The following is a 26,226-nucleotide window of genomic DNA, read 5'->3' as shown; positions in this document are numbered from 1 at the left end:
TAGTGGTCTTAGAAGAAGAAAAAAATCTAAAACAAATAAACAAACTTTACTTTACTTTACATCTTCAGCCATTATCGATCCACTGCAGGATGACGGCCTCAGCATGCTGTCTCCAAATGACTCTGTTTAGTGCTTGTTGGTGCCAATTAACCTTTCCCCAGTACTGTTGCAGCTCATCTCTCCATCTTTTTATTTGACGTCCCCTGTTTGGTTTTCAGAACTCACAAAACTAATCTCGTGTTAATTTTTGTTCTCTCGATAGGCACTTTGAGCGCCAGACTTCACTCTTTCTCCGGATCGCACCAACGGCGGCACCATGGCTGACGAATCGGATCAATATTTGCAGGTGGGCAAGAAGGCCCAGCTCGAGTCTCAGGCTCAGAGCTTCGACGGTAAGAAGATGTGCTGGATCAATGACGACAAACAAGGATACATAAAGTGCGAGATCCTCAGCACGAAGGGCGAGGAGTGCACCGTCAAAACAGCCACGGGAAAGGTAATTCTGAACATCAACAACGGGAACTTTCCGTTTAGCGTATATACTATGTACCTTTTGCAGCCAACAGCAAATTCTGTAAACCTTTGCAGGAATAATGAATATGTCATATATGTCCTATCTGCGAGATTTAAACGTGAGCAGTGTCCTAATATCCAAATTATGCAAAGAAACCTGTTTACTTGCTAGAATTGGACAGAGTACTTTTAATATATGAAATATTGTTAGAACACGATGGTGCCATAGACTTTCGAGAAACTAATTATAGCAACAGAAGACAATTACAGTAGACCACGTCGCCTATTCAAATGCACGAATATTATTACAATGACATTTACCATAATTTGAACCCGATTTCTATGGGGTAAACAATAGGGTATTCGAATTCACTAGAGTTGATTTCTCGAAAATCTTTGTGATCGTGTTTGCGTACTTCAAGAGTGCTTAGGCTTAACAAAAAACAAATATAGCTGGCCTTGGCTTTTTTGACAGGAGTAAGTTGAGCATTTCAAGAAATGATTTATACCAGTATTCAATTTACTACATGCAGGTCGATTTATTGATAGTAGTGAAATCATGAAATCCTAATTCTAAGAGCATACAAAAGATGCAAGGATTTGACACTCTAGGCTATACGCATATGAACCTTATACTATAAATAAATGAAATTATTTCAAACCTGCATTAGTGATATCTTCATACGTGTATTGCATAGCGTTAGTTGTCATAATTATTACACAAGCGTTAGGTTGTCGAGAGACCTTCTTACGAAAAGCATTATCAGGACAAGAGTATAATGTATATACAGTTCAGCTACAAATACGTCCTATTTTCGATATATTTTGAGAAACCTGCAATAAACATGAATATTTAAGACATCCTATACTAGCTAGGCCTAATATACTGTTGCCTTAACTAGAAGTACTATATTTTGTTATACATCTGTCATGTCTAATTTTCTCCAATTTTTTATGTAACATTATAAGCTCTTGACGACTGCATAGAATTCTTTTAAAGCTGTTACCAAACTTCTTTGATTAATACACTACTGTGATCGGGGATTCCTTGATAACTGGAATTTTTCATTAATCATTTATATTCATTCCATCGAAACTTTAGAAATGATTCTGTAATTTCGCAGTGACTAAGCATATCTTTTAATGCTATTTCCTTTACTGTAGAGTTTACTGTGTCATAAATAGCTGTGGACTATTATATACCGTGAATTTGGAAATGTCAGTGCATAACGACCCGGCTCCAGATTTTGTTTTGTTTTGGGTCTTAATACTGTTAGTATACACACATTAGATAATGAGACTTAAGAGGGTGTTGCGAAGTACGTTATTACGTAATCGAAACTAAGGTGTGCCGCTTGGGTGCGACACGAACCCAAATTATTCACTGAAGTAGCTTCGAGATGTTGAATGATTAAAATACATGGTTAAGACATACTATCAAAGATTAGAATAAGTTATCACGATTCTTGATCACGATGGAATAATTCTTTGTTGAGTTATAAACTTCGTCTTATATTTGCTTGAATGTCATCGCTCTTGTAATTTTTCTTAAAGCGGCCCTTATGTACAAATCATTAAGATTGGGCCATAGGTATTCTTAATTCTATATTCCCTATATATCTTTCATTTTCATTTGTAAAATACATTCTACTCATATATGAGTACGTGGTAGAAAGAAATTCCTAGAAAACTCTAACGCTATGTCATGATGATGTAGCTTCTGAAGAATATACTTATTAGGCCAATTATCATTCAGAGGAGGAAAACCTTCAAAATGACATTCATTCCTTCTATATTTTTTTCCTCCATACTATACAAACTTTGCTAATTATAATGCTCGGAATAAAGTAGATGTGTTTTAGTATCATAATTATACCGCAAGTAAATATTTAAAGTGAAAGTCTGCTGTTAATATGCCTCACCAATAATAAAAATGTATAGAATATTCAAACTTTACTGTATAATACAGGAAGAAGGCGTAGAGTCCCATGCCGTCTCTAAAGCGCTTTAGAGAAGTTATCGTTACTCCGGGAGTAACTCACGCACACAGTGTGCACCATTTCCACTCCATGGGGAGTATTCCTACCCTAGGGTCACCGTTATGGTTATTTAGCATTCCAGTTTTTAGAGTGAAGTTATGAAACAGCAAAATTAAACACATTTTTGTTTTGAACTCTGACCCTTACAGCAAGTTACCGTCAAGAAGGATGACACCCAGCAAATGAACCCACCTAAGTTCGAAAAGATCGAAGACATGGCTGGTATGACCTACCTCAACGAAGCCAGTGTATTGGAGAACCTCAGGCAGAGATACTACTCTGGTCTCATCTACGTAAGTTATTGACCTCTTAAACTTTGACCCCTGCCTACATCAATACCGCCATTACAAACTCATTTGGTACAAATTATGTTCTATTGTCTCATCCATGTACGTTGTTGACCCCTCACCTTTGACAAGCGCCTGCATGAATACCCTAATCCCAAAATGCATTCTTCTTCTGCAATACGTGTACAAAATATGGTCAAATTATTGGTCTCATCTGCATAAGTCATTGGACCCCTGAATACCTTCATCACAAATACATTCTTCTTCTTTAAATTTGAGTACAATATGTTTTTTGTAATTTGTCTCATCTAAGTAAGTTATTGACCTCTCACATTCGACCCCTGTCTTCACGTTTACCCCCATTGTACATGTATTCTGTTACACCTATCGGAGTATAAAATGGTTTCTTCACCAAAACTGTTGTTGATTTCTGGTAAAATTATAGTATTTGGGGATAACCATGAACATTTAGCTTGTTCTGAATTGTTTGTCAGACGGTACATGGTTACTGTACTATTAGAACACGAAAAAACTAATGAAAACATGCTATAAATCAAATTGACAGGACACCACATCTCATACGAGATGTTTTGAGTCGGGACTATTTCCCCCTTTCTCATTATTCTGCTATATTATGATATTTTCTATCCAAAATCGAATGGCAGTTGTAATCCATCGGTTGTCTTAAATATATATAAAATAATAAATATATTTCAGCGTGTTTCTCGTTTGCCAGAGTTCATTATTACATTTTATGCCCACCGATTTTGAACATTTAGCTAATATACCTAATACTTTTAAAACTAAAGCTTCATGGGTTCGTTACTCCATTAATGAAAACATAAAAAACAATAAAGAACAACGTATTCAGTGCGAGCGCTTTTACCAAACGGCTGTCAATAGTCAGCAGTTGATCTACTAAACAGATTAACAGATGACAATCTTTTAATTAACCGGCACAGATAACCCGGGAGCGAATGACCTACATATAGGTGTTATTCATGTAATCCTGTGAGCAAATATAGGTGTATATCGAAAGGACAGGTCGCCAATGATTTATCTTTTAATGTTGGAAATTAAATGGTGACACAGAAAAATCAAAAGAAGTAGAAATACACTGTATATAAAATATATATGACGAGAAGAAATATAACTAACTAGCCCATCTCTGTCTTCAAACTTTCAAATATAATCATACAACAACAAACAAGAGGACAACAGGCGTAAAATCTGCTAATGTTTCCATTATATCTTTGTATAACTATTCATTTTTTGGCGCTTCTCTCCGAAGTATTACAAATACATTGACATGTAGAAATGATAAGTATGATATCTTCTCTAGCCTACGGGCATATATAGACAATATGAACCGCAGTGAGGTGAGCGAGAGGGTTAACTAACTATACATGAGCGGTATGTGGGAGGGCCTTGGTCCGGTCAACATTCCTGGCGCATAATTCCGACCGGTTCTAATATCAAGACCAGAAATAGAAACCTTGAACATGGGAGCAGATGTCTGATGCGATCATCGAATTACGGGGAATGGGAACAGCCCACACCCGTGAGCGTGTAATGGGACATTGCACCTTTCACAAAGGCAGTATATATGAATTTCCGCGATCCTTTGTGAGTTGTGTACACATGGTATCCAGACACTCATGAAACACAGCATTACATTCCTTTAACACTCCTTTAAATTCAATCTCGTTCCGCCGAAAAAAATGTCCTAAAATATCTTGTGTTCTTAAAGGAGAAGAATATATCAGCCAACATATGTAAGTAAAATACACGTACATGTTATATGTGAAATTATCATCAGTTTTACCAACATCTTACGCTTTACAAACATCAGAATTGTTCAATGTAACGAAAATCTACATTTCTAAATGTCTACTAACGAAACACAGCCTTATAATACAAAATATGTTATACAGCTCCCTGTAAATTCAACAAATCTAAACAATTCAGACTATGTCATGTATAAAAAGAAAAAGAAGACAATTATTACAAATTCTTTATCGCACAAGGTACAATTCATGATGACAGAAGATTGAATCAAATCAAATGATCTACATCAATTACCATAATCAAATCAAGGAACTTTTGGCCCCTCAATAATGTATGCACACATGCACTCATTAAACAAAATAAGTACAGACGGGAGGTACGTGCACCAATGATGCAAAATTGTTCCATCTGATGGATACTCCTCATTCAAATGATGAGAATGACATATGCTCTGCACGTCTTACGTGATGGATGTAGGCCCGACAACTTTTTAATCTGTCCGACCTCGGCCTCACTTGATGTAAGATGTTGTGTTTTGTATGTTTATACTATAAATGGAAATTAAAGTTCTTGGTTACTTGAAGGTATTAGAGGAACATATACATTTTAAATCTATAGGCTCACTTTGATATTTTTCTTTGTTCGCAATGTGGATAATAATAATAATAATGATAATAACAATATTCATAAAGCGGAACATATCCATCTCTAGAGATGCTCAAGGCGCATACAAATAACTTAAATTTGTATCAGGAATTCAACATACTTATTAAATGTTAACTTACATGTCAGTTCATCATGGCATATTATATAGATCACACAACTCCATGATGCCATGGTACATACAATGTGGCACAGGGTGATTATTTGTTTGGCATGCATTGTATAAAGAAAACATTGACATTTAACAATATTTTAAAAAAATCTCTTCAATGGTTTACCTTTCCCTTTTTTTTTAAAAATCATTGTCATTAACTACGTTTAATGAATATTTCATTATGTTTGTAATTGATAAAAAATGACACAGCTAAGGACGCCAAATGGAAAATATGATTGTTTGATACATTGAGTATAAACATTTTCACTTTGGCTTTATCAGCGAGGGTCTCTCAAATCAGAATAAATATCGTTGCCTGTCTAAACATAATGAAAATGCGTTTCATTCATAAACAGTTGGGTTGTATAATCATGATATTTAAACTTATGTCCTTGAAAATGACAATTGAAAATGTGTACAAAATTGATCTGGATGTCAAATATCAACTAAACACCCCACACTCAGATCATTATGATACTGCGTTTACATACATCCTCTTCTATCTTATTTGCCAGTCTGCTACATCTTTGATCTTACAAGAAAACTGTTGTTCTCGAGCAAAAGGTTACAAGAACCAATGTGTACCCTAACACTGTTAATTCGCTTTTAGCTCAGACACGCTATTTCAACAAGCCAAACCGCGGCCTATTTATACAGACGTTAACGGATGAGTGTTAACATAAACAGCTCGTGTTAGGTATACAAGGCATCAAGAGAATTAACCCATATAAACTAGGGATGTGAGACATTTCAAAATGTACTGAAAAAACAGATAAATCGTGTCTTTAACTTTAAATGTAGAAACAGAGGTGCGGAAATGTGTATGTAATCTCCTTACATAACCGAAGCTGATAATTAAAAATATGTCTATATCAATAAGCGACTTAGGTGATAAGTACAAATAATCTTTCAGGAAATTTGAGGAGAGAAACAAATGATTCTCCATTATTACCATAGTTATTTTATGAATAGTTATGTTATGTTTAAATGATACATATAAATAGAAGCTTGGCTCCTTTCAGTTAATTACTAGCACTATATGAAACAAATATAAATTGCGGTTTTACAGACATCGAATGAAATTCATATGAAATAGGAAAAATATCATAATTAAAGCTAACTTTTGAGTTATCTTAGTAATGGTTACGCCTTATTGCAGAATTTTTGTTTTAAATTACAATGAAAGATATTCTTTCAAACCGACATTATTGGAATGTTTGCATTTATCAGTGGTTATCACACATTGGCTAAGCGTTATTTGCAAAACAACTTGATTGAAACTTCAAATACAACAGGGCTTATTCTGGTGCATGTTACATTGATCTTTCTATCAAATATCAACGGGGGGGGGGGGGGGGGGGTCTTGGTTAAAGACAAGTGACTCGGTTGATTAATTATTTCATCAGTCGACCAATTAATGAATTAATTAATTGAATAAATGGATCGATACCGAGCCACTTCATATAAATCCTACTTGCAAAACTTCAAGTGAACTTTAAATACAAATATAGCATCTTTTAAGCACCAAAATTTGAGAGGTAAATCGTACTTGCTTTGTATTAGACAATACTTCTCAATATATTTCACTCTGTTTTCTCAACATTCTACTCAAGAGGGGTGCTCCAAAACAAAATGATTGATGTACAAACATCAATGATTGTTCTTGTTAGCATGTATACATGTATTACGGATTAACAGTCTAGGTTAACATTTTTAACGCTTGATGAGCGTATGCTCAGTAAATTTGCAAATTTGAGCTAATCCCGGCCAATAAAATAGTTTTCATTGACCGTTATGCAACACCCATAGCGCGCTAAGAAAATTATTAAATAGCTTTATGTGTATTTCCGTATTTGTTTCATGAATGTACATGTTCATTTTTCATGTTATCTAATATAATGTGTCGAACATCCTTGGAAAGGCGGCTGCATAATGAGATTACACATAGTGGGGTTATCAATGGTCATTAAGAAGAATTAACCCGCCGAAATGAGATAATTTTGAGATAATACTGAGTAAAACAGGTGCACTTGTATTGTATTACAGTACATGTGGCTTGGGGAATCAACATGTTCATTAAAATGGATAAAAAGTATTGTCACACAAAATAGTGATGCTTGCCTTTATGAGATACCAAAAAGGAAAAGCTAGTAATTTATATATTCTTCGATCTTACACGAGATAAATCAGGTAAATAGCTGTGGATAAATTATCAAGTTTCGATTTAAATTACCAATGGATATTTGAATAATCGAAGACATTTTTCTATTATCCTAATTCATATGCAATTTCATCAAATGAAACAAATAATTTTTTGTATCACATCGACACTATTACGTTGCAAAGACATGTGCAATAAATTCACTCAATCAATGATATAATCAGTTTTAATTTAACTACAAGTGAGCTTTATCAGATCATTAAAAAATAGTACATTGTGCAGGTATTTATAAAAACAATGTGTATAAAATGAACGCTAAATATGTATATATCCGTAATATTTTTGATCAATTTAGGTTTGTTCATTCACGTTCTCATGAAAAGTACGACCCTTCGATAAATGCACGGATGTAAGCGACACTCACGATAAATGCATACCAATTTCGTTGTCCCAAAGCAAGTGCATATTTTCGAGATACAGTTACTACGCTTCTAACGAGTCAATGCATTTTTATATACTGCCCAATAGCATCGCAATGGACCACATACCGTTCTGCGTTTAGCCATATTACTCAGTCTAATGCTATTCATCACCTAATAATAGACCGAAACGTCTAAACTTAAATGTTGGTCGCGTCACCTCTTAAAAGTATTACCATGTTACCTGACCTCTTACAGGCACAAACGAAAGTTGTTGCTTTATAATTGGGTGAGATATTACATGCAACGTGTAATAATAGCACTATACTCACTTTAATGTTAATCGAGTCGTTTTTGTTATTTCAAACATTTTTCCTTCGAGTCCCCGAGAAGTGAAACGAACATATTATTCTTGATGATATGATATGATCTAACTTTGTTTTTCATTTTTTCAATTAAAATTCTGAATCAAGCTAGTTGTACGTAGACGTAGATGATAATGATAGAATATTGGTATTTTGTAAGTTCACCCAGTATTTTCATCTCATGTCTGCTCACGATGACAGAAAAATATTTAATTCAAATTACTAAACAACTTTTACCAAATTTATATGTCAATTTAGAAGGAAATATGGTAATACAATCTTTAGACATTTTGTTGTCAATGAGAGTTACCAATATTTAAACATAATTACCCAAACGAAATGACAGTTGGACACCGTGAACTAAATACAGACCCCCAAAACGCTTTACGGAATCCCCCCATTGTGGTGTTTTTATTACCCCTCAACCAGTCACTGAGTCAACATGTTTACCCCCCAATGAATCACCGGAGCTCTTCAAGAGCAATTTACACAGATCTTAAGTGAATCAAATCTCAATAAACCACAATAAAAGAAACCTCGACAATACTCAGTCTGGCAAATCACTGGTGTAATTGTATTACAGACACAATGATAGAAGTACCTTGGAAATGCATGACACATTCTACAAACTTGTAGAAACAAGAACTTATATGTACTATTAAAGAAACATGTCAAAATATATGTGGCAAATCTATAGTCTCCTTAAGATGCTTACAAATTGTCTGGAAGATTATGTAATTATTGAATTTTTCAGTTCGTCTTTATGCTAGTTATAAGAGATATATCACAATTCCAACGTTGGACATCTCAAGGACTTTATTTGCACTGGAATGGCCTTTATTTTTTTTTATAGTAACTTGAATTCTGTGAAAGGGAGCATTTAATTCAATAACTTAAACATCCAACATGTTCAACGCCATTCATTTTAGATACAAGCTTAGATAATTAGAATGGTTGAAAATAAACCAACAAGTATATTGGTTATTTTTATTAAACAATGTACTTTCATTAAATTAAAATGTATAGAGAAAAGAAGGTTAGTTGGAACCATGAATACACATGACAAATGTCTACGATGCCAATGGCTGTTATATAGGTAGAACTTAGGTATAGGCGAATGATCTTGATGTTTTCAATGCTGGATATGAAGTTTGTAAATATGTCATTCATAAAGTAGCCTTTCGGTGACACCTCCTCAACTAATTGTCGCATTTCATGAATAGCATCCATCTAATTAGCCACAACCTGAACTGCATCTATCATTACACCTTCACCGATCAATCAATCTTTTAATTGGGTATGCTTCCCCGGTTAACCCTTACAAAACCACTAGACTAGGTAATACCACTCTGCTAGGTCGCGATGCCCATGCTTCGGTAGGGAGGCGCCGCGGCGCTGGGAACGAGAGGGTTTAACGCGGTCATCGCGTGCGAGATACGGCGGATGGCGGAGGGGGGCGCCAGCAGAGGGTATCAAGCCAACTCAGGCTAAATATGGGCATGAGACCGGCTGCATAAGACATGCACGGCATACCAAACTCATTCCGCCAGCCACCGATCGCCCGCCACCGCCGGTAGCTTCTAGGATGGCGAACCGATGCGAGCTTCTGGCTGAGGGGGGCGTGTACGCTGGTTTTACATCATCTCAGTGCAATGAACGAGATAGGCGATGGCATGCATGGGAGATGATAAAGAGAAGCGGAATGTGATAATGATGAAAAAGAAGAAGGAAAGGGAGATGAGTATAATTATGAAGGACAAATAACTGGTGGAACAGAAATAACATTTCATTGACCCGTGTAACTATAGTAGGCTGATCTTAACTCATCCCATGGAGTGAATACAATTTCGTTTATGTGACAGCACTACGATTATCTGTTCCAATCCCACCTAACTTATTTGACTTAAAGGACACATGAACGAACAAACGAACACATTAATAAGCGAATAACACTGTGTTCAGTTGGTGTAATCACTAAACACAAATATAACTATCCAGGAAAAAAATACGAACCACAAAAATGAAAATGAAAATCGTATATATTTTCTTATGACCCTCTAAAAAAACACCTTTCTCATTACATTTTTTTCTTACATTGCTTCATTTCCCCGTACACCAATACACGCATGACATGACGAACTAATGAAGAAATCGTTATATATGCATACATTAATTTATTCTCACTTTCAGTAAAACAATTATTTTTATTTAATTCCAAAATGTTCGTGAAGACTTTTAAATTTTTGTATTTTTGTGTGTGTTTTGGCAAATAGGATTAATGTATATAACTTATTTTGCACTTCTATGATTAAGTCAAAACTCAATCGAATGTGTAACTATTTAAATGATAATGAATCAATAAACATTTGCATGGATGAATTACTGTTGTCTTTTACTCTGATGTCTTTTCTAGAAACTTGTAGTTCTCTTTGGCCATAAAACTAATTGATATATCAAATCAGATTATAATTGGTAATTGCACGCATAAATCAATGATTTTAAAATGCCCAAGCATTGAGTCAATAGTCACCTCAACTACATGGCTGAGTGAAATAGAATTAAATGTTTTTTTGTTTTTGTTTCAACAGCTCCTTCTTCAACCTATAGACAGCCTGATGTATTCCATCGAAACATAACCATATATAGATAAATGTAATAATCAGTACGCTAAACAATTCGCAGGAATTTAATCAATACCTATCTCAATTGCAACAACGTTCTCAAGACGTTCGTAAACGTCTATTTCTAAAGGCCTTAAATATATACAACTCCAAAATAAGTCCCGAAAACGTCTTTTTCTGTTCCCTTCGTCTAACCGGAAATTTTTTCCCCTTCATTTATTTCCATTGTTTAGACTTACTCTGGTCTGTTCCAGAGACTTATTATGGCCTTAAATGCTTATACACCTGTAAATTAAGTCACGAGAACGTCTTTTTCTGTTCCCTTGGTCTAACCGGACATTTTGTCCCCTTTTCATTTCTTCCCTTTTCTTAGACCTACTCTGGTCTGTTCTGCGTGGCTATCAACCCATACCGTAGGCTCCCCATCTACACCGACAAGGTAGTCATGCTCTACAAGGGTAAGAGGCGTACCGAAATGCCTCCCCACGTCTACTCCATCGCTGACAACGCCTACCATGACATGTTGCAGAGTAAGTCCTTCGGATAGGATGTAGTACACCCTTGCCCATCATAAAGTTGGCATAATTTGCATTTTTCTCTTTTCATGAGAATATATTGTGACGATATTGATAGATAAAGTGTATTCGTCCTCAGAGCTTTCTTGGTCAATCTCTATGAATATTTAGATTGATCAATACAGTGCTGAGAAGATATAAACTTTGTCTATCAAGAACAAATGATATTTTCACAATCAAATTTCACAATTTGCCTTTCCTCTTTTCATGAGATTACATTGTGACAATATTTGACAGATAAAGTTACTCGTCCGCAGAACTTTCGTGGTCAATCTATATGAATCGTTAGATTGGTCATACAGTTTTGAGAAGATATAAACTTTGTCTTTCAAGAATAAATTATATTTCCACAATCACTTCCTGAAAGAAAAAAAAATGAGCAAAATTTATTCCGTGTTTATGGGCAACTGTGTAGATAAGTATGTGTGTTTAAATGTTTCAGTTTCAGTTAATTGTTATCCATATTTCTCATGATACAAATATTACAATATAAAACAATTATTTGTAAATTAAATACTGCTTTAAACCACGTCAAGAAGTCCGTTTTGACCAATAAAATATACATGTATATTAAAGCTCAGATCGAAGTGAATTCAGATGATTAGGAAACCGCCGTCACGAAAACACAGGAATTTAAAAATTAGTATCAATTCTAATTTTTCTTCTTCTTTTCCAGACCACGAGAACCAGTCCATGTTGATCACGTGAGTATGTAATTTAAGATACGGACCATAAAGGTCATGGAATGCACTCGTGCCAAAAATAGACTGAAATATATCATTCGTTACCTTAAATACCAGCATATGCTACAGATGAAGTTATATACGAGCAGTTAAACTTGAGAAAATTCGAATATCATCCAAGTATGCAATGCCATGAAGGATCATCTGAATAATTACAAGACTGAATGATACCCGAGTCATCCACTCTGTCAATTTATGTATCGCAGATAACTACCATCAAGTATTTTTTATACAGTACTATTTATATCAATATCATTGATTATAATGATGCGAAATATTCATGTTATTAATCTGATCAGAGATGTAAGTTTTTTAATATTGAACTAAAAAGTCCTAATTTTCTCAATGTTGAACTAAAAAGTCCTAATTTTCTAAATGTTGAACTAAAAAGTCCTAATCTAAATGTTAAAGATTGCAGTTTCTCTCAAATTTGACTCCTTACCATTTATGTGGTCTATTAAGCAGTCTCTGTCTTTATATGTTGTTTACAACCAACCTTGTGTTTCTTCTAGTCTTTGTTCTCTCCTACCTAGCAGCGTGTGCAGTCTCCGATCTCTTCCGCATAATTTGAAACTACCAGTTTTTTTAATTAAATAATCTTTCGCTTATAATAATGTTAACATACGGAGTGTTCTTTTAAACAGAGTGTATAAAACCCATATGGTACAATGCCTTTTTCCCTGTTACATAATTTGTCATCCTAATTTGTGGAATCTCTGACCGAATATGCGCTTGCAACAAAGGTCGAACAAAAAAAAACTGTATTCCAATCTTTACCCTATATACGAAGATAATAATTGTGCTTTAACAAGTATGAACGAAATAACAGCCAATGATTAAATGTAATATAAACGAAATAAACGATTTGACTTTTCTAAAATTATGTAGTTTGGAATACTTACAACCGAATCTTTTGTTCATGACAGATTTATAAAGACAAAATACCATTTTTAGAATCGAAACATTGTAACAATCGGGAAGACATTGTACCAATTTGTGTGGTCTACTCATGTTTATGTCACAGTGTGACTTACAAGTTATCTGTTGAAATTGTATCGTAATTCGTATATTAATATTGTAAGTTACGTTATGTTAAGAAGGAAACAAAATGATTTGTAAATTTTAGCTGAGTTCAAATTCTGTTAACAACCATATTTTCTGAAAACTCTGACGATATGACAAAAATATACTTAATTTGGAACTGATTTCCAATCGACTCAAATAGGATTGAGCTCAGCTAATATATGTATAACTATATGATCCTAGGTATAACAATTGTATTTTCTTATTTTAGTTAGGGTGACTCTCCAGACCTTGCAATGCACGAACTCAAAATAGCCCTATTCCCAAACCCTAAATCATTATTTTCCTATCTTTCAAATGATTCTTTTCCGCATCATGCATCCAAATATATATAGTAAAAAGCCTGAAAATAGCGTCAGCATGACAACAAAGTAGGAAAGAATGTTTCAAAATTCTTTGAATTAAAAAAGAAAGAAAACAAATATTGATGATTGAATGATGGCAATGCCGCATGAAAAGAATCGATAGCTTACGTTAAGTTATTCAATAGTCTAGTACTTTCCTTCGTCTTACATGTATATTCGTTTTCAAGACGTTAGGGAAAAAAGGAAGCTTAAACATCGTTGTTTCCCTTCTTGTCTTGATTTGAATCTTCGTAGATGTTGCACGTTATGTCAAATGTACTGACATATTCTTGCATGATCTGCCTTCCAGTCGAAACTTTAAAAAAGTGAAATCTCTATTTAATATCTTCTTAAATGTCCAGTAAAATATCTTGATGATTGTTTTAATGAAGTGCACGTTAGAATAGACTCCATCGCTTCTGCATGCATTAGAATAGCGCTAGCCATTATCATGTTTTTTCTACGCTAATACCACTCTCTTTAAAGGTAACACTACTGCACTTTTGATGAACTATAATCATGACAATGCTATTTTTTTTCTTGCTCCTATCTTCAATGAAATATTTCCTTCTACTCCGCCTACTTCTACTCCTCTTCTATTCTCTCAATACCCCCCTTCCTGCACCACGCCCATTCTTACCACCACCACCACCGCTCAGTGGAGAGTCAGGTGCAGGGAAAACAGAAAACACCAAAAAGGTCATCCAGTATTTTGCCAACATTGCTAGTGTATCCACCGGAGGCAAACTTCAACAAGACACGCCAGAGGGCGGCAAGAAGGTACCATGTCTAACGCAGCGCTCGGTCGCTGGCTGGCAGGACCACTGTTTTGTTTCATTACAGTTGTGGCGCCACGTCGTTGGTGCGCTTTAACCCTTTCATCGCCGCGAAAGCATTGTCCTGCATGGATCCAGACACGGGTGGGTTAATGGATGAAGGGAGGAGATTTACCGAAACAAAATCTTCAACCATCCCCCTTGGAGAAATAAAATCATTTGGACACAAAAAATACATCTTATTTCATATTTTAGTATGAAAAGTGGCATACAAAACCTATACTGTATAAAGAAGGGTCTACACGTACATGGGGATGGGTTTCTGAATTTAAACTAATGATGTAAAACACAGCAAAATACTTTTAGTAAAGAGGAGTGGGTGGCACATCTCAAAATGTAGACGAAGAAATGATCTGGACAAATCATTTCTAGAGTCGAATTCCTGAGATTAGTTTGGCCTTTCAATGTTATCACGATGTTTTTTCTATTCTGAAAACAGTTAAATTACAAGATATTGGGTATAAAATTGGACAATGTTTTTGCGTCATGAAACTGGCTATTAGGCACCTCTGTTCGTCTCGTATTTCATGTTTGTGGTGTATAAGGATTGCCGATGATTCAAACACATATGAATTCCTACCTCGTACCTATTTTGTTTTCAAAATATACTTTAAACACTTTGCTGGAATTAAATAGCATTCATTGTCCAAACAGCATTGTATACTTTAAAAATAATGTAATGCCTTTATTAAAACTCTGAAGGCTTCTTAAGGCTTCTGAAAACCATCAACTTAAGTTAGAGCCCAGATATACCAAATAATAGATGTGGAAGTGTAACATATTGAACAGATTTCTACTGCCATAAAGCTTAAATAATACAAATTTTTTTAAAAAAACCTATCATATAATTATAATTGCTCAGTATCAATAAAATCATAGTTTGAAACATAATCCCTGGTATGAAGGAATTCCATATGAGAGCATTATCTGCAATCTGTTTACGCCATAGCGTGACGCCACTCCTAGTAATGCATAATGTGAAGTGTGCTCCTTATGTCCGTCTGTGACTATCTAAATCAGTCTCTAACAGGTTTTTCACGTCGTATTGTAGTCTCCTTTTCTGCGCTGATTTGGCAGCTGCAGCGCGCGCTCTTAGCCTTCTGGCCCGGTCTGTTCAGACAAACGAAACGCGCCAAATCTTTCTTCTATCAAGAAAGCTTTGGACAGGGTCAAGACGCTCTTTCTTCCGACGCCGCTCATGCGCGCCTTTCACTCACGAGGGCGCGCGCGTAGCAGACGGAATATGGCTGCGTCTCGACCTTTTTGTCGTTGAATAAGACCAGAAGAAAACAAAAAGCAAATTTACTTCCAAAATCCGACGAATGCGCTCAATGAAGACTACCGGACAAAGCGCTAGCGTCTTTCATTTTCAATCTACGACGCATCGGCATAATCTGACCAATAGGTACCCCAGAACCGGGGTGCGGATGCTAATTTGTTGTTTTCCTCTGTTCACCACCATTTTTTTTTCTAGTTTAACAAAGATGGCGGTCTGTTGGGTATTTCCATTCATCACGTGATGCTGCGTCTAGAGACAACCGACACACAATTCTCCTCCACAAGTCCGTGTCTAAAAACAAATTGAATCCTTGAGGATTGATTGATACCTGTTCCTAGATTATTTGCACTCTTCCAACTCCTCGAAATTCATATAATACATGGAATTGCATAATGATATTCCTTTCCCCAAAATCGAATTTATAAGGAATTTTATGGTAGTTCTTTTTAAATTTTCAGAATTATTTTCATTTCTATTTTTCTTTAAAATATTATTCTTCCAATGTCATGTTATCATTATAGCTCACTTAAGAAGCCTACTCCTTTTTCTGTTTTAATAGATAATGCCTGGTATACACCCCCTGGAATGAAGAGGGGAAATGTGATGTGAAATGTAGTCACACCCCAAATTCCTGTTTAAGAAGTGGATTTTTCGATCAAATCTAGATTTCATAAATCGGTGCATTTACTGAATGCGTAGTAAACCTCAGTCTGTAAGGTATTGAACAACTTAAATTCGTTCAGAAGGTCCTTGAATCATTAATGTCCCAGATGTTTTGTTCATATATGGGAGGATTGTTGTCGGTTCATGTTGCCTTTCTCTAGACCGCGGTACGGCGTGCTTCGGTACGTTCAGTGGTTGAATGTGAAAATACCCAGCAGAGTCACCTTTGACCGTAGACAGTGTAATATTCGTAAGGAAATGTACGTACCAGTAAGTAGGTTTACACCATGCTGTACATGTAAGTCAAAGTGCACAGGGGTCATTGAACATGCTTCAGATTTAACCATGACCTTCATGCCAGATAGATGAACAGTATGGCCATTGAACCAATCTGTGGTATATATGTTACAGTCAAATAAGGAGTTTTCGACCGTGCTGTAGGTCAAAGGGCACAGGGGTCAGTGGCCTTTTTAAGGTCACGATCTCCTTACCGGGCGATGCACAGCATGGCCATGAATCTCACTTCGGCTAGAGCCTCCTTTCGAAGATTCTCTCCCCACCAATTCTATATTTGACCGACTTTATAATTCTGAGAACCGTGCTTCCAAACCACAAATGAAACCGTCCATGCGGGGAAAGGTCGTTGACTTCTCCTTGAGGTCTGCGGCCTGACCCTTATCACAATACATGGATCTGGAACACTTCTCACGCGACTTGCAATTTGAATAGAAAAATGCTGAATAGCGGACACGGTTCGGTCCATGCTGTCATGAGAGGCAACTCACTTTCCACTTTGGTCTCACTACGAGGCCAGTGGCCGTCCCCTTACCTTTCAGTACGAAGCATAGGACTGGACCCATACGGGTTGACAAAAGTCGACCATGATTGAACGTTGTCTCGCGGGATACAAGTAGTAATTGATTGGTGTAGTAATTATCACTATGATAGTTATATAAAACACACAGAACCCTTCTTGTGTATTGTGTGGTTTTGTATGAAAACTGTACATGTAGTCGGTCGTAAATGGTCATAACATTTGTATAAACATAGGTGCACAGCATTTAACGTCAGTTCCATTTGTAAGAACCAATTACGCTTACCGTAGTTTGAGAATATAGGCAACTTCAGTAGCAAATTATTTGCAATAGAAGTAGTTTTTAAGGAGCAAAGAAATTCGTCCATCCGTGCCAGGCACCAGCCGAAGTATGACGGGATAGTTATGACGTCACCGATCACGTGACCATCGAACTGGAGTGTCGAGAAGAATAAAGAAACGGCGTCACTGATCTGCTTACAAGACGTATGGTAACACCTACATGTGCCACAATATGAAGCTGATATTTGCATCATTATGGGAAAATATGAATTAATAAAGAATCTGATGTAAGAGATACCTATTTTCTTTGAAGATACGGAGAAGGCAAAATATATTATTCTATAACCGTTATAATTTCGGTGCAATCTTTACTGGATTTCTAAAAAAAAAAAAATTTAAGACTCATTTCAGTCAAATCAATGTTTAATGGTTGGAGTGATCAATACAGATTGTATCTCGTATCACCAAAGGTGAAAGGGTATCTCCTCATGTTATGAATTGTAAAAAGAGTTTTTGCTTGTTATGTTTGCACGGGGGAAAGAATTCAGAAAATACAATGGTGCATTTCATTACGCATGGTGAATGAAAGAACAGTCTGTTCTCGAATATAAGTATGATAATGAGAACGACGCATGCGTATGCATGCGTTATGCATCGATCACCATGACAACCATTCCTTCCAACCAATCACGTGTAGGGTAACCTTGAGGACCAGGTCATCCAGACCAACCCTCCTCTTGAGGCCTTCGGTAACGCCAAGACCATCAGGAACGACAACTCCTCCCGTTTCGTAAGTATCAAAACTCTTGTGGTCCGTGTAGTCCAGTTCGTAGATAATATTTGTGTATGGGCAGATTAATTAGGTCATGTTGTAAAAGCCACTGAGACGAATTTAGTCGTTTATGACTCGATAGTACACTCTATGGTAAACATGTGGAAGAGGGAAGCCCAGTGATCATCCTCCATCACTTTTGCAGAGAGCGTCCCAAATTTCACAAAGTGGGACCTCTCCATTTTTAAAAGATCTGTTGATATTTGAGTGCATTTGTAGCATTAGACCGAAACTTCTGTCTCCTATATCTACGGTTCAATGTCCCATTCCGGACTGCTACTATAGAAGTTCAAAGTATTCTTAAGGTCTAATAGTCCCTTTTTATTCCTCAAATTGGCATCAGCTATTCCTATTTTCCACCCCTAAATAGTACAACATGTTTATACCTTTTGATGACGATCTTGGCCCGAATTCACAAAGGAGGTTTGTCGACAAACCTTGGTTTTCGTATGTCATATGACGCGTTTTACGCGTTTTTTACAAACCTGGTTTGTAAAGAACAAAAGGAGGTTTGGCGAAACAAAAGAAGGTTTGAGCTCAAACCTTGGTCTGAGCTCAAATCTTGCTTTGTGAATTCGGGCCTATGTGTTTAGATTAAGACGACTTTTACATACATACACGGTACGTAGACAGAAGTAACCATTTGATTGGCCATTAAGCAATTATTGATTGATACAAATTCACTTTCGACGAAGGCTATGTTTTAGTAGATTTGAGCCGTACTTATTTATCCATAATATCCAGTAACATTAATACAATATACCAAAGCAAACATATTTCTCCTTTTTGAAATATTTACTTCTTCTGACCATCTTCCCTACAGGGTAAATTCATCCGTATTCATTTCGGCACAAGCGGTAAACTGGCCGGAGCCGATATTGAGACCTGTAAGTAGACAATCTAGCAATTGTTGTAGTTTTATGATAACAGGGTAGCATTGTCAGTCACAAAACTGCTTTTCATCATGGCCCTGTTAGCTTACAGCTTAAGTATATCAACTGTGTAAAGTAAAATTGAAATGATAAAACATTTAATTGCTATTACATGTATCACATGGTGATTTTAAGGCAAACTAGGAATAATCTATGCATAATGAAGACGAATTCAAACACTTTCCTTGAAAAGTACAAAAGGCAAAAGGATGAAGAAAAAAACAACAACAAACAAACAACAACTAATGAACAAATATTATGATTAAAATAATGTATTATAGAAATATCAAGTTTGTCATTCTACGTTTTTATGTAAATCGCTTTTTGAATTGAAGATATTATTGCTTGCATATTTGTATTATACCTTAATACATTTACATGTTCTAATTTATTCAGTTATTGTATTTGGACAAAAACAGAAATAAAATAAAATAAAGTATATTAATTGAACTGCAAATCTTCCTTGCAGATCTGCTTGAGAAGTCTCGTGTGATCCGACAGAATGGTGTTGAGAGGTCCTACCACATCTTCTACCAGATCTGCTCTGGGTACAGACAAGATGTATTGGGTAAGCTGAGAGGGCGCTGTTCGGGACCAAACTAACGGGCCATCTTTTCACAGAGTGTGATCGTCTCGGTGTCACAACATTTATACTCATATAAAGACGATATATCTATATATTGTTTTATGCTTGCACAACAAGGCAGTATTTGCTATATTGTGCCCAACTTGTACGGGTTGGCAACATTTTGCTAATCAATGTCACTGCCAACATATACTCGAAAATGAATCTAATAAACTGACTTCATGTAAAAAATAGTTTATTAAAGCGTAATTCTGTTTCCGTTTATCAAAAGATTAAAATCATAATTAGTTTCACTTCAATCGAATTTCTATGAAGCCGGGGTTTCTAAAAAATTGCCAGTATTGTTCAAAGTGACCTTTTAATATTTCTTAATGTAGGAATATATTTTAATTATTCACAACTTTTTGTGAGTAGTTAATTTCAAGGAAGTATTTTTTCTAAATTTGCTATTTCAATTGTTTTGTGCTTGGCATTTGTGCTTGTCAACAACAGATCAAACTATTATCCGTCGCTCTGAGGTCGAACAGTGTATACCTCTAAAAAAAAAAAGAGCAATTTGTCTTGGCAAAACTATCCAATTGAAAATAAACATTAATACTGTTTTTTTTTTTTTACCCTACTTCATCTGCACCAGACACTCTGCTGCTCGAAAAGGGCTGCAAGACATACTGTTTCCAGAACCAAGGAGAAGTTGAAATCGACGGCGTCGATGACGTCGAGGAATTCAAACTTACTGATGTAAGAATAATAATTATTCTCATTTTCTCAATACATACACCCACTAGCCCACTCTCGCTATTTACCTACTTCTCTCTTTTATTCTCTCTGTCTCTTTCTCTCCGCATGTCTCTGTCTCTCCTTGTCTTTCTCTCTCTCTCTCTCTCTCTCTCTCTCTCAGAGGCAGTCACAATTATACATTTAAAACAAAAACAGACCAAAGACTCATTTGTCCATGAACAATTTGTCTTCAGTTTAAAGTTGACTGGTATCTGATTTGACGTGTTTTTGTTATTATTGTCTGATTCTGTCTCTCTTCCTTATTCTCCAAAAGAGCGTAGAGACTGAAAAGCAATATTACAAGGATCGTTTATTAGCATTATTCTTCTTTTTTCTCTCTCTTTCTCTCTTAATTTCTCTCAATAGGACGCCTTGGATGTCCTGGGCTTCTCATTCGAAGAGAAGATGTCCATGTACAAAATGTGTGCCACCATCATGCACTTCGGAAACGTCGAATGGAAGCAGAGGCCCCGCGAAGAGCAGGCCGAAATCGAGTCGACAACCAGTAAGTTGTACTAAGCATTGATCCTTCGCGTTGAATTTGACTTACTCCATTCGACTACGAATGTTAGTGTTTTGGGCATCTTCTCACGGAACCTCCATAAGTACAAGTTCACCGACTACCCATTAAAACACTTGTTATATTCAATACATGCGTTTCGATGAGTTGTCGGTGAACTTGTACTTATGACGGTGTTGTGAAATGCTGCCATGGTAGTGCTTCTCATTTGGGAGTTAAGATCTTATCAATACACCATATGTATTATAGTGCTTCCTCTCCGGCTTAGGCCATCAAGTTGTTCCCCGATTTCTAGGATTAGGGATGAGGTTCAGTTTTTGGTCAAGGTCGAGGGTTAAGGTTAGGCATATGGTATATTCGGTTAATGTAGGAAAGTGACCGGGAGCACTTGGCGCATGAAAAAGGTGTCGTACAACCCTTCCAGTCATCTCTAAAGACTGTCCATCCACAATACTTTTCATCTTCATCTACCCCTGTCTTTCTCAATAGTTTTGCCTTCCTCAGTCTGTCTTGTTTTCCTCAATATCTTTCCTGCCTCCCCCATCGGGAATACCGGATTCTCCAATCTCACTATTTTATTCTTTATTGTCATTTATCCTCTATAGTCATCGACAAGGTCGCTTTCCTGTTCGGTATCAATCCCCAGGAACTTGTGAAGAACTTGCTGAAACCCCGTATCAAGGTCGGTAACGAGTACGTATCCCAGGGACGTACCAAGGCTCAGGTGAGTAGCGCACATTTCAGTTGATTCCATTCGACTCTGATTAGATTACCTAATTATTCTGCCTTAATAGGTTATCCTCACTTCGTATGAGCGAATCAGTTATCTATCTTCTATGATGGTCTAACAGTAACTCGTCTTTATTTGTAATGGGCGTCCCCAACACAAGCCTTGCTTTTCAGGTTTTCACCTCCTTTTATTTTCTGAAATATGCACTGTACCGACCTCTATGATTACCATAATGTTTTTGTACCGATAATAAAAAGGATATAGATGTGAACTTCACTTCAATTCAGGCTATGTATATTGTCATTTTGACCGTAAGCGGAAAAAATAATTTTGTTTCCTGTGGAAGACAAAGTAACAATTGTAAACGTTTGATTCGAAACCACTTTGTTTGCAGGTCGTCTACTCAGTCGGTGCTCTGGCCAAGGCCATCTACAACCGTCTCTTCTCCTGGCTCGTACAGCGTGTCAACAAGACTCTGGCCACCAAGGCTACCAAGGCTTTCTTCATCGGTGTACTCGACATCGCCGGGTTCGAGATCTTCGACGTGAGTTGACCGTAGTCATTGACCATGGTGGCGTAATGCCCATTGGACTTGATGTAGCATCTCCGTTGTGTTATTACCTGCGCTAATCAACATTGTTAACGCAATGAGTCCGTTCATTTGCCGGTTTTTGAGAAATGTTTTGAAAACCACTTTCCATTTTGCCTTCGCATCCTTTCAGATGTCACTCTCTTGTGGCGCAAGATGTAGCACCAGTCGATTATTATTAATAAATATAATATATGAATAAAGTACTAATATGAATTACGCTTCGTGTGCAGCGGACACTACAGGAGTGGCGGCAGGAGTCGTTTCCTCTTCGCCTAAGATCAGGGTTAATAAGATTATGTCATTCTTAAGCAGCCTGAAGTATTCATGTAATGATGCGCTGTATAGATACAAAACATATATTATTATATTATTACTATTATCGTAACAGGAATATGCTTGCAATTATCATAGCAGTGATGTTATTTTCATCATAACAATGACATACAATTTACTACTTTTATCACAACAGTGATATATTTACTATTATCATAACAACAGTGATACATTTTTACATCAACTGTCATAATAGTGATATAGTATAGATATATGGACTGCTATCGGAGGTATCACTGCTTCTATAGGCTCAAGGAGACATTACATCCTGATATGACCCCGAGGCGCACCGAGGGGTCATATTAGGGTGCAACGTCCCCGAGAGCCAGTATAGAAAAAGCTAAGCTTCGAATATTTAAGCTTGCCATAACAGTAATTTTTTTTCTCCCGCGTGAGACGGGATAAAGTTAAAGCGTATAACGGTTCGGAATTACCAATTTTTTTCCCTCTCCCTCTTCTTCACAGTTCAACACTTTCGAGCAGATTTGTATCAACCTGACCAACGAGAAGCTGCAGCAGTTCTTCAACCATCACATGTTCGTTCTCGAGCAGGAAGAGTACAAGAGGGAAGGCATCAATTGGGTGTTCATCGATTTCGGTCTTGATCTCCAGGACACCATCACCCTCATTGAAGGAGTAAGTTTATTCCGGTGTCAATGTTGATACTATAATGATAATAAGATGGCTCCTTAATTGAAGGACGCTTAGACATTATTATCCCTGTTGTGGCCGAACCGCTTAAAAAATGTGCACCCAATCAATGGAGCATAATTATTTAAGACTTTTTGGTGAAGAGTGGCAACATGTAGATTAATATATTGCCAAAGGACGTTACTGTTGCGCTGGAATTTGAATCTTTACAATCTCTGAATTAAAGAACAAACATACTAATTTGTATAGATCCAACTACCACCACATTTGAAGAAGACGAAAAAGGCGTTTAGATTTGATACGAACGATTCCCAAGCAAAAAATCGCAGCATACGTAGCGTATTTAAAAGTCCATTTGAAGAAAAGACAGATTCCGCTAAAAATCGTCTTATTATTCTTTCAAAACGTCCATCCCACACTTCTTATTTTCTTAGTCACCGAGAATAATCTGACACTCTAAGAGCATTTTGCCATAATTTCAAAAGCGTATTCAAAACCCTATGGCTTGATTCTCAATTTTGATAGATTCTTGCTCATTTTCTCCTCATTCATGATTTGGTTCTTACTTTTTTTCTCTCAATAATACCTTCTAACTCTCACAGCAAATGGGTGTGTTCGCCATGCTTGAGGAAGAGTGCATGTTCCCCAAGGCTACTGACTTTACCTTCTTGGAGAAGTTGCTCAAGCAGCATGCTAACAATGCCAAGATCACCAAACCCTCTGTTGGAGGGAAGAATGTGAAGAAGCACGCTGTCCACTTTGAGATCCATCACTACGCTGGAACCGTAAGTTTCTTTCTCTTTTAAAAAAAAAAACTTCAAAAGAAGGTTGTGTTCTGGTAAGAAATGGACAATATTATATGACCTTTTCATTCTTTGGAAATCAGGTTGGAAGAACATCCAAGTAGAAATGTCGTCTGAAATGGATCACGTCGAAATTGGTATTGGCGAGAAATTTGGTTAAAAGTTTGGACTAAACTTTCGTGCCCTATGCCACTGTTTATGCCATTCGTATATTTTTTTCTTCAAATGAAAACAATGGTAAATATGTTTCGCTCCTCGAGATCGTCAATCCAAAACGGCACTCTTTAATGCGATTGTCCGCATGCGTACCCACACAAGCCTTTGCTTTTAGGATTTAAGTCGTCTTCCTTGAGTTAAAACTGTTAATGCTCTGTTATATTGTATAACATTCATCTTCATCACCTTGAAGCAGCACTAACACTGGAAGAAGAACATTATGTATGTACAAATGTATTACTTGTGTAGTTTCATAATATTTAAAAGAAATGGAAGAAAATAAATGTGAATTTTCATTGATGTGAATGGGAAAAAAATACGTGATCATTGATCTCTAGGTGGACTACAACGTCGAGAGCTGGCTGGACAAGAACAAGGATCCTCTGAACGAGGCCGTTGTCGAACTCTTCCGCAAATCTACCGACGAGCTCCTCGCAACCATCTTCACAGATGCCGCAGCGGCAGGTGAGTCTTTGTACATACTAGTATGGCTAGCGTGTCCATGTTTGAGCACTGTGCGTCCATGTTTGAGCGCTGTCCTGACTAGGCTGTTCCGCCCGTATGTGGAAATAAATTGTTTAAAAAAATATATATATATATATATATATATTAAAAAAAAAACACTCAACGAACACAAAATGTTCGTTTCTATGATAGCGTAATATAATTGTGCCAAAAGCAGACTGCAAGCTTTTGAGAAAAATCTGATTTACGAAAGTTTATTCACGAGCATTGAAACGATACCATTCACGTCAAAATGACATCGTTGAACATTGATGAGATTGTTGGCAAAGTCACTCTTGAGAAAATGAGAAACAATATCAGAGTAAGCATAAGACTATACATGTCAGTTTCAAGTCAAATGTTAGTTCCGCAGACGTATATAGATAAGGCTCTATATCCCACATCCTTGCGGAATAGGTTGAACCCCTTAATACCGTGATGTAGGTGTGATCACACCTGATTTTGATCATTTAAATTTGCAATCAAACCTGTCTATAAATAAGTAAGGGGATAAATAAATAAAAGAGTTTATAAAAAATGAAAAGATGAATTAATATATAAATAATAAGTAGATGAATATAAACATAGATTAATAATTATATTGTTAGATGAACGGAAACATGACATTTCCAGAGATACTGATCTAACGAGAACAAGAAAAAACACATTTAAAACAACAACACACATATTCAGAATACAAAGAATGAAGGAAAATTTGAATTGACATAAAACTTGATATGAAAAACTTGAGCCGTAACAATTAAGACGAAGTGCCATAATTCTTCATCGTGCACATTATCTGTAAGGCTACGTACATGCGCAGTTGGTCCGTGATCTACTTAGAGTCATATTCAACTGCTTGAATGAACATTCTCGTATTTTTGTCCAAATCTAAATGTAATATATTCGCTTTCTATAATGAATTTAATATTTACATGGATGTAGCAGGAAGGGGAAGAGGTGAGTTAACATGTTTTTAATCAATATACACTCTACATGTAGCCTATATATCATCCTCACTACTGTATAGTATACCTATAGCGTAGATAACAGTCATTATTATCTCTATTTCAATTTAGCCACACATAATTTCGTCCATAATCACTTTCTCGTCAAAGGCA

At 36.3% G+C, this 26,226-nt stretch overlaps 1 protein-coding gene across 9 annotated transcripts in view; it reads left to right on the top strand.

The window, feature by feature from the left end:
• LOC580674 (myosin-16) overlaps positions 1–26,226 on the top strand; it is a 71,554-nt gene that overhangs the window by 3,204 nt on the left and 42,124 nt on the right. For 5 of the 9 annotated variants that reach the window (XM_011684595.2, XM_011684592.2, XM_011684593.2 and 2 more), the window contains exons 2-17: positions 263–496; positions 2,702–2,845; positions 11,384–11,540; positions 12,262–12,289; positions 14,415–14,535; positions 18,327–18,419; positions 19,285–19,348; positions 19,863–19,961; positions 20,614–20,717; positions 21,123–21,261; positions 21,882–22,000; positions 22,401–22,550; positions 23,397–23,567; positions 24,185–24,367; positions 24,940–25,066; positions 26,051–26,065. In XM_011684595.2, coding sequence (XP_011682897.1) covers positions 317–496; positions 2,702–2,845; positions 11,384–11,540; positions 12,262–12,289; positions 14,415–14,535; positions 18,327–18,419; positions 19,285–19,348; positions 19,863–19,961; positions 20,614–20,717; positions 21,123–21,261; positions 21,882–22,000; positions 22,401–22,550; positions 23,397–23,567; positions 24,185–24,367; positions 24,940–25,066; positions 26,051–26,065 — 1,894 coding nt within the window. In that variant the 5' untranslated portion in view covers positions 263–316. The remainder of the gene's footprint in view (positions 1–262; positions 497–2,701; positions 2,846–11,383; positions 11,541–12,261; positions 12,290–14,414; positions 14,536–18,326; positions 18,420–19,284; positions 19,349–19,862; positions 19,962–20,613; positions 20,718–21,122; positions 21,262–21,881; positions 22,001–22,400; positions 22,551–23,396; positions 23,568–24,184; positions 24,368–24,939; positions 25,067–26,050; positions 26,066–26,226) is intronic. The other 4 variants (XM_011684596.2, XM_011684594.2, XM_011684597.2 and 1 more) reach the window with 2 other exon arrangements.

Source organism: Strongylocentrotus purpuratus, unplaced genomic scaffold (assembly GCF_000002235.5).
Source record: "Strongylocentrotus purpuratus isolate Spur 01 unplaced genomic scaffold, Spur_5.0 spur5_scaffold_14, whole genome shotgun sequence".
Lineage (NCBI taxonomy): Eukaryota > Metazoa > Echinodermata > Echinoidea > Camarodonta > Strongylocentrotidae > Strongylocentrotus > Strongylocentrotus purpuratus.
This window is presented reverse-complemented; position numbering and strand designations above follow the sequence as displayed.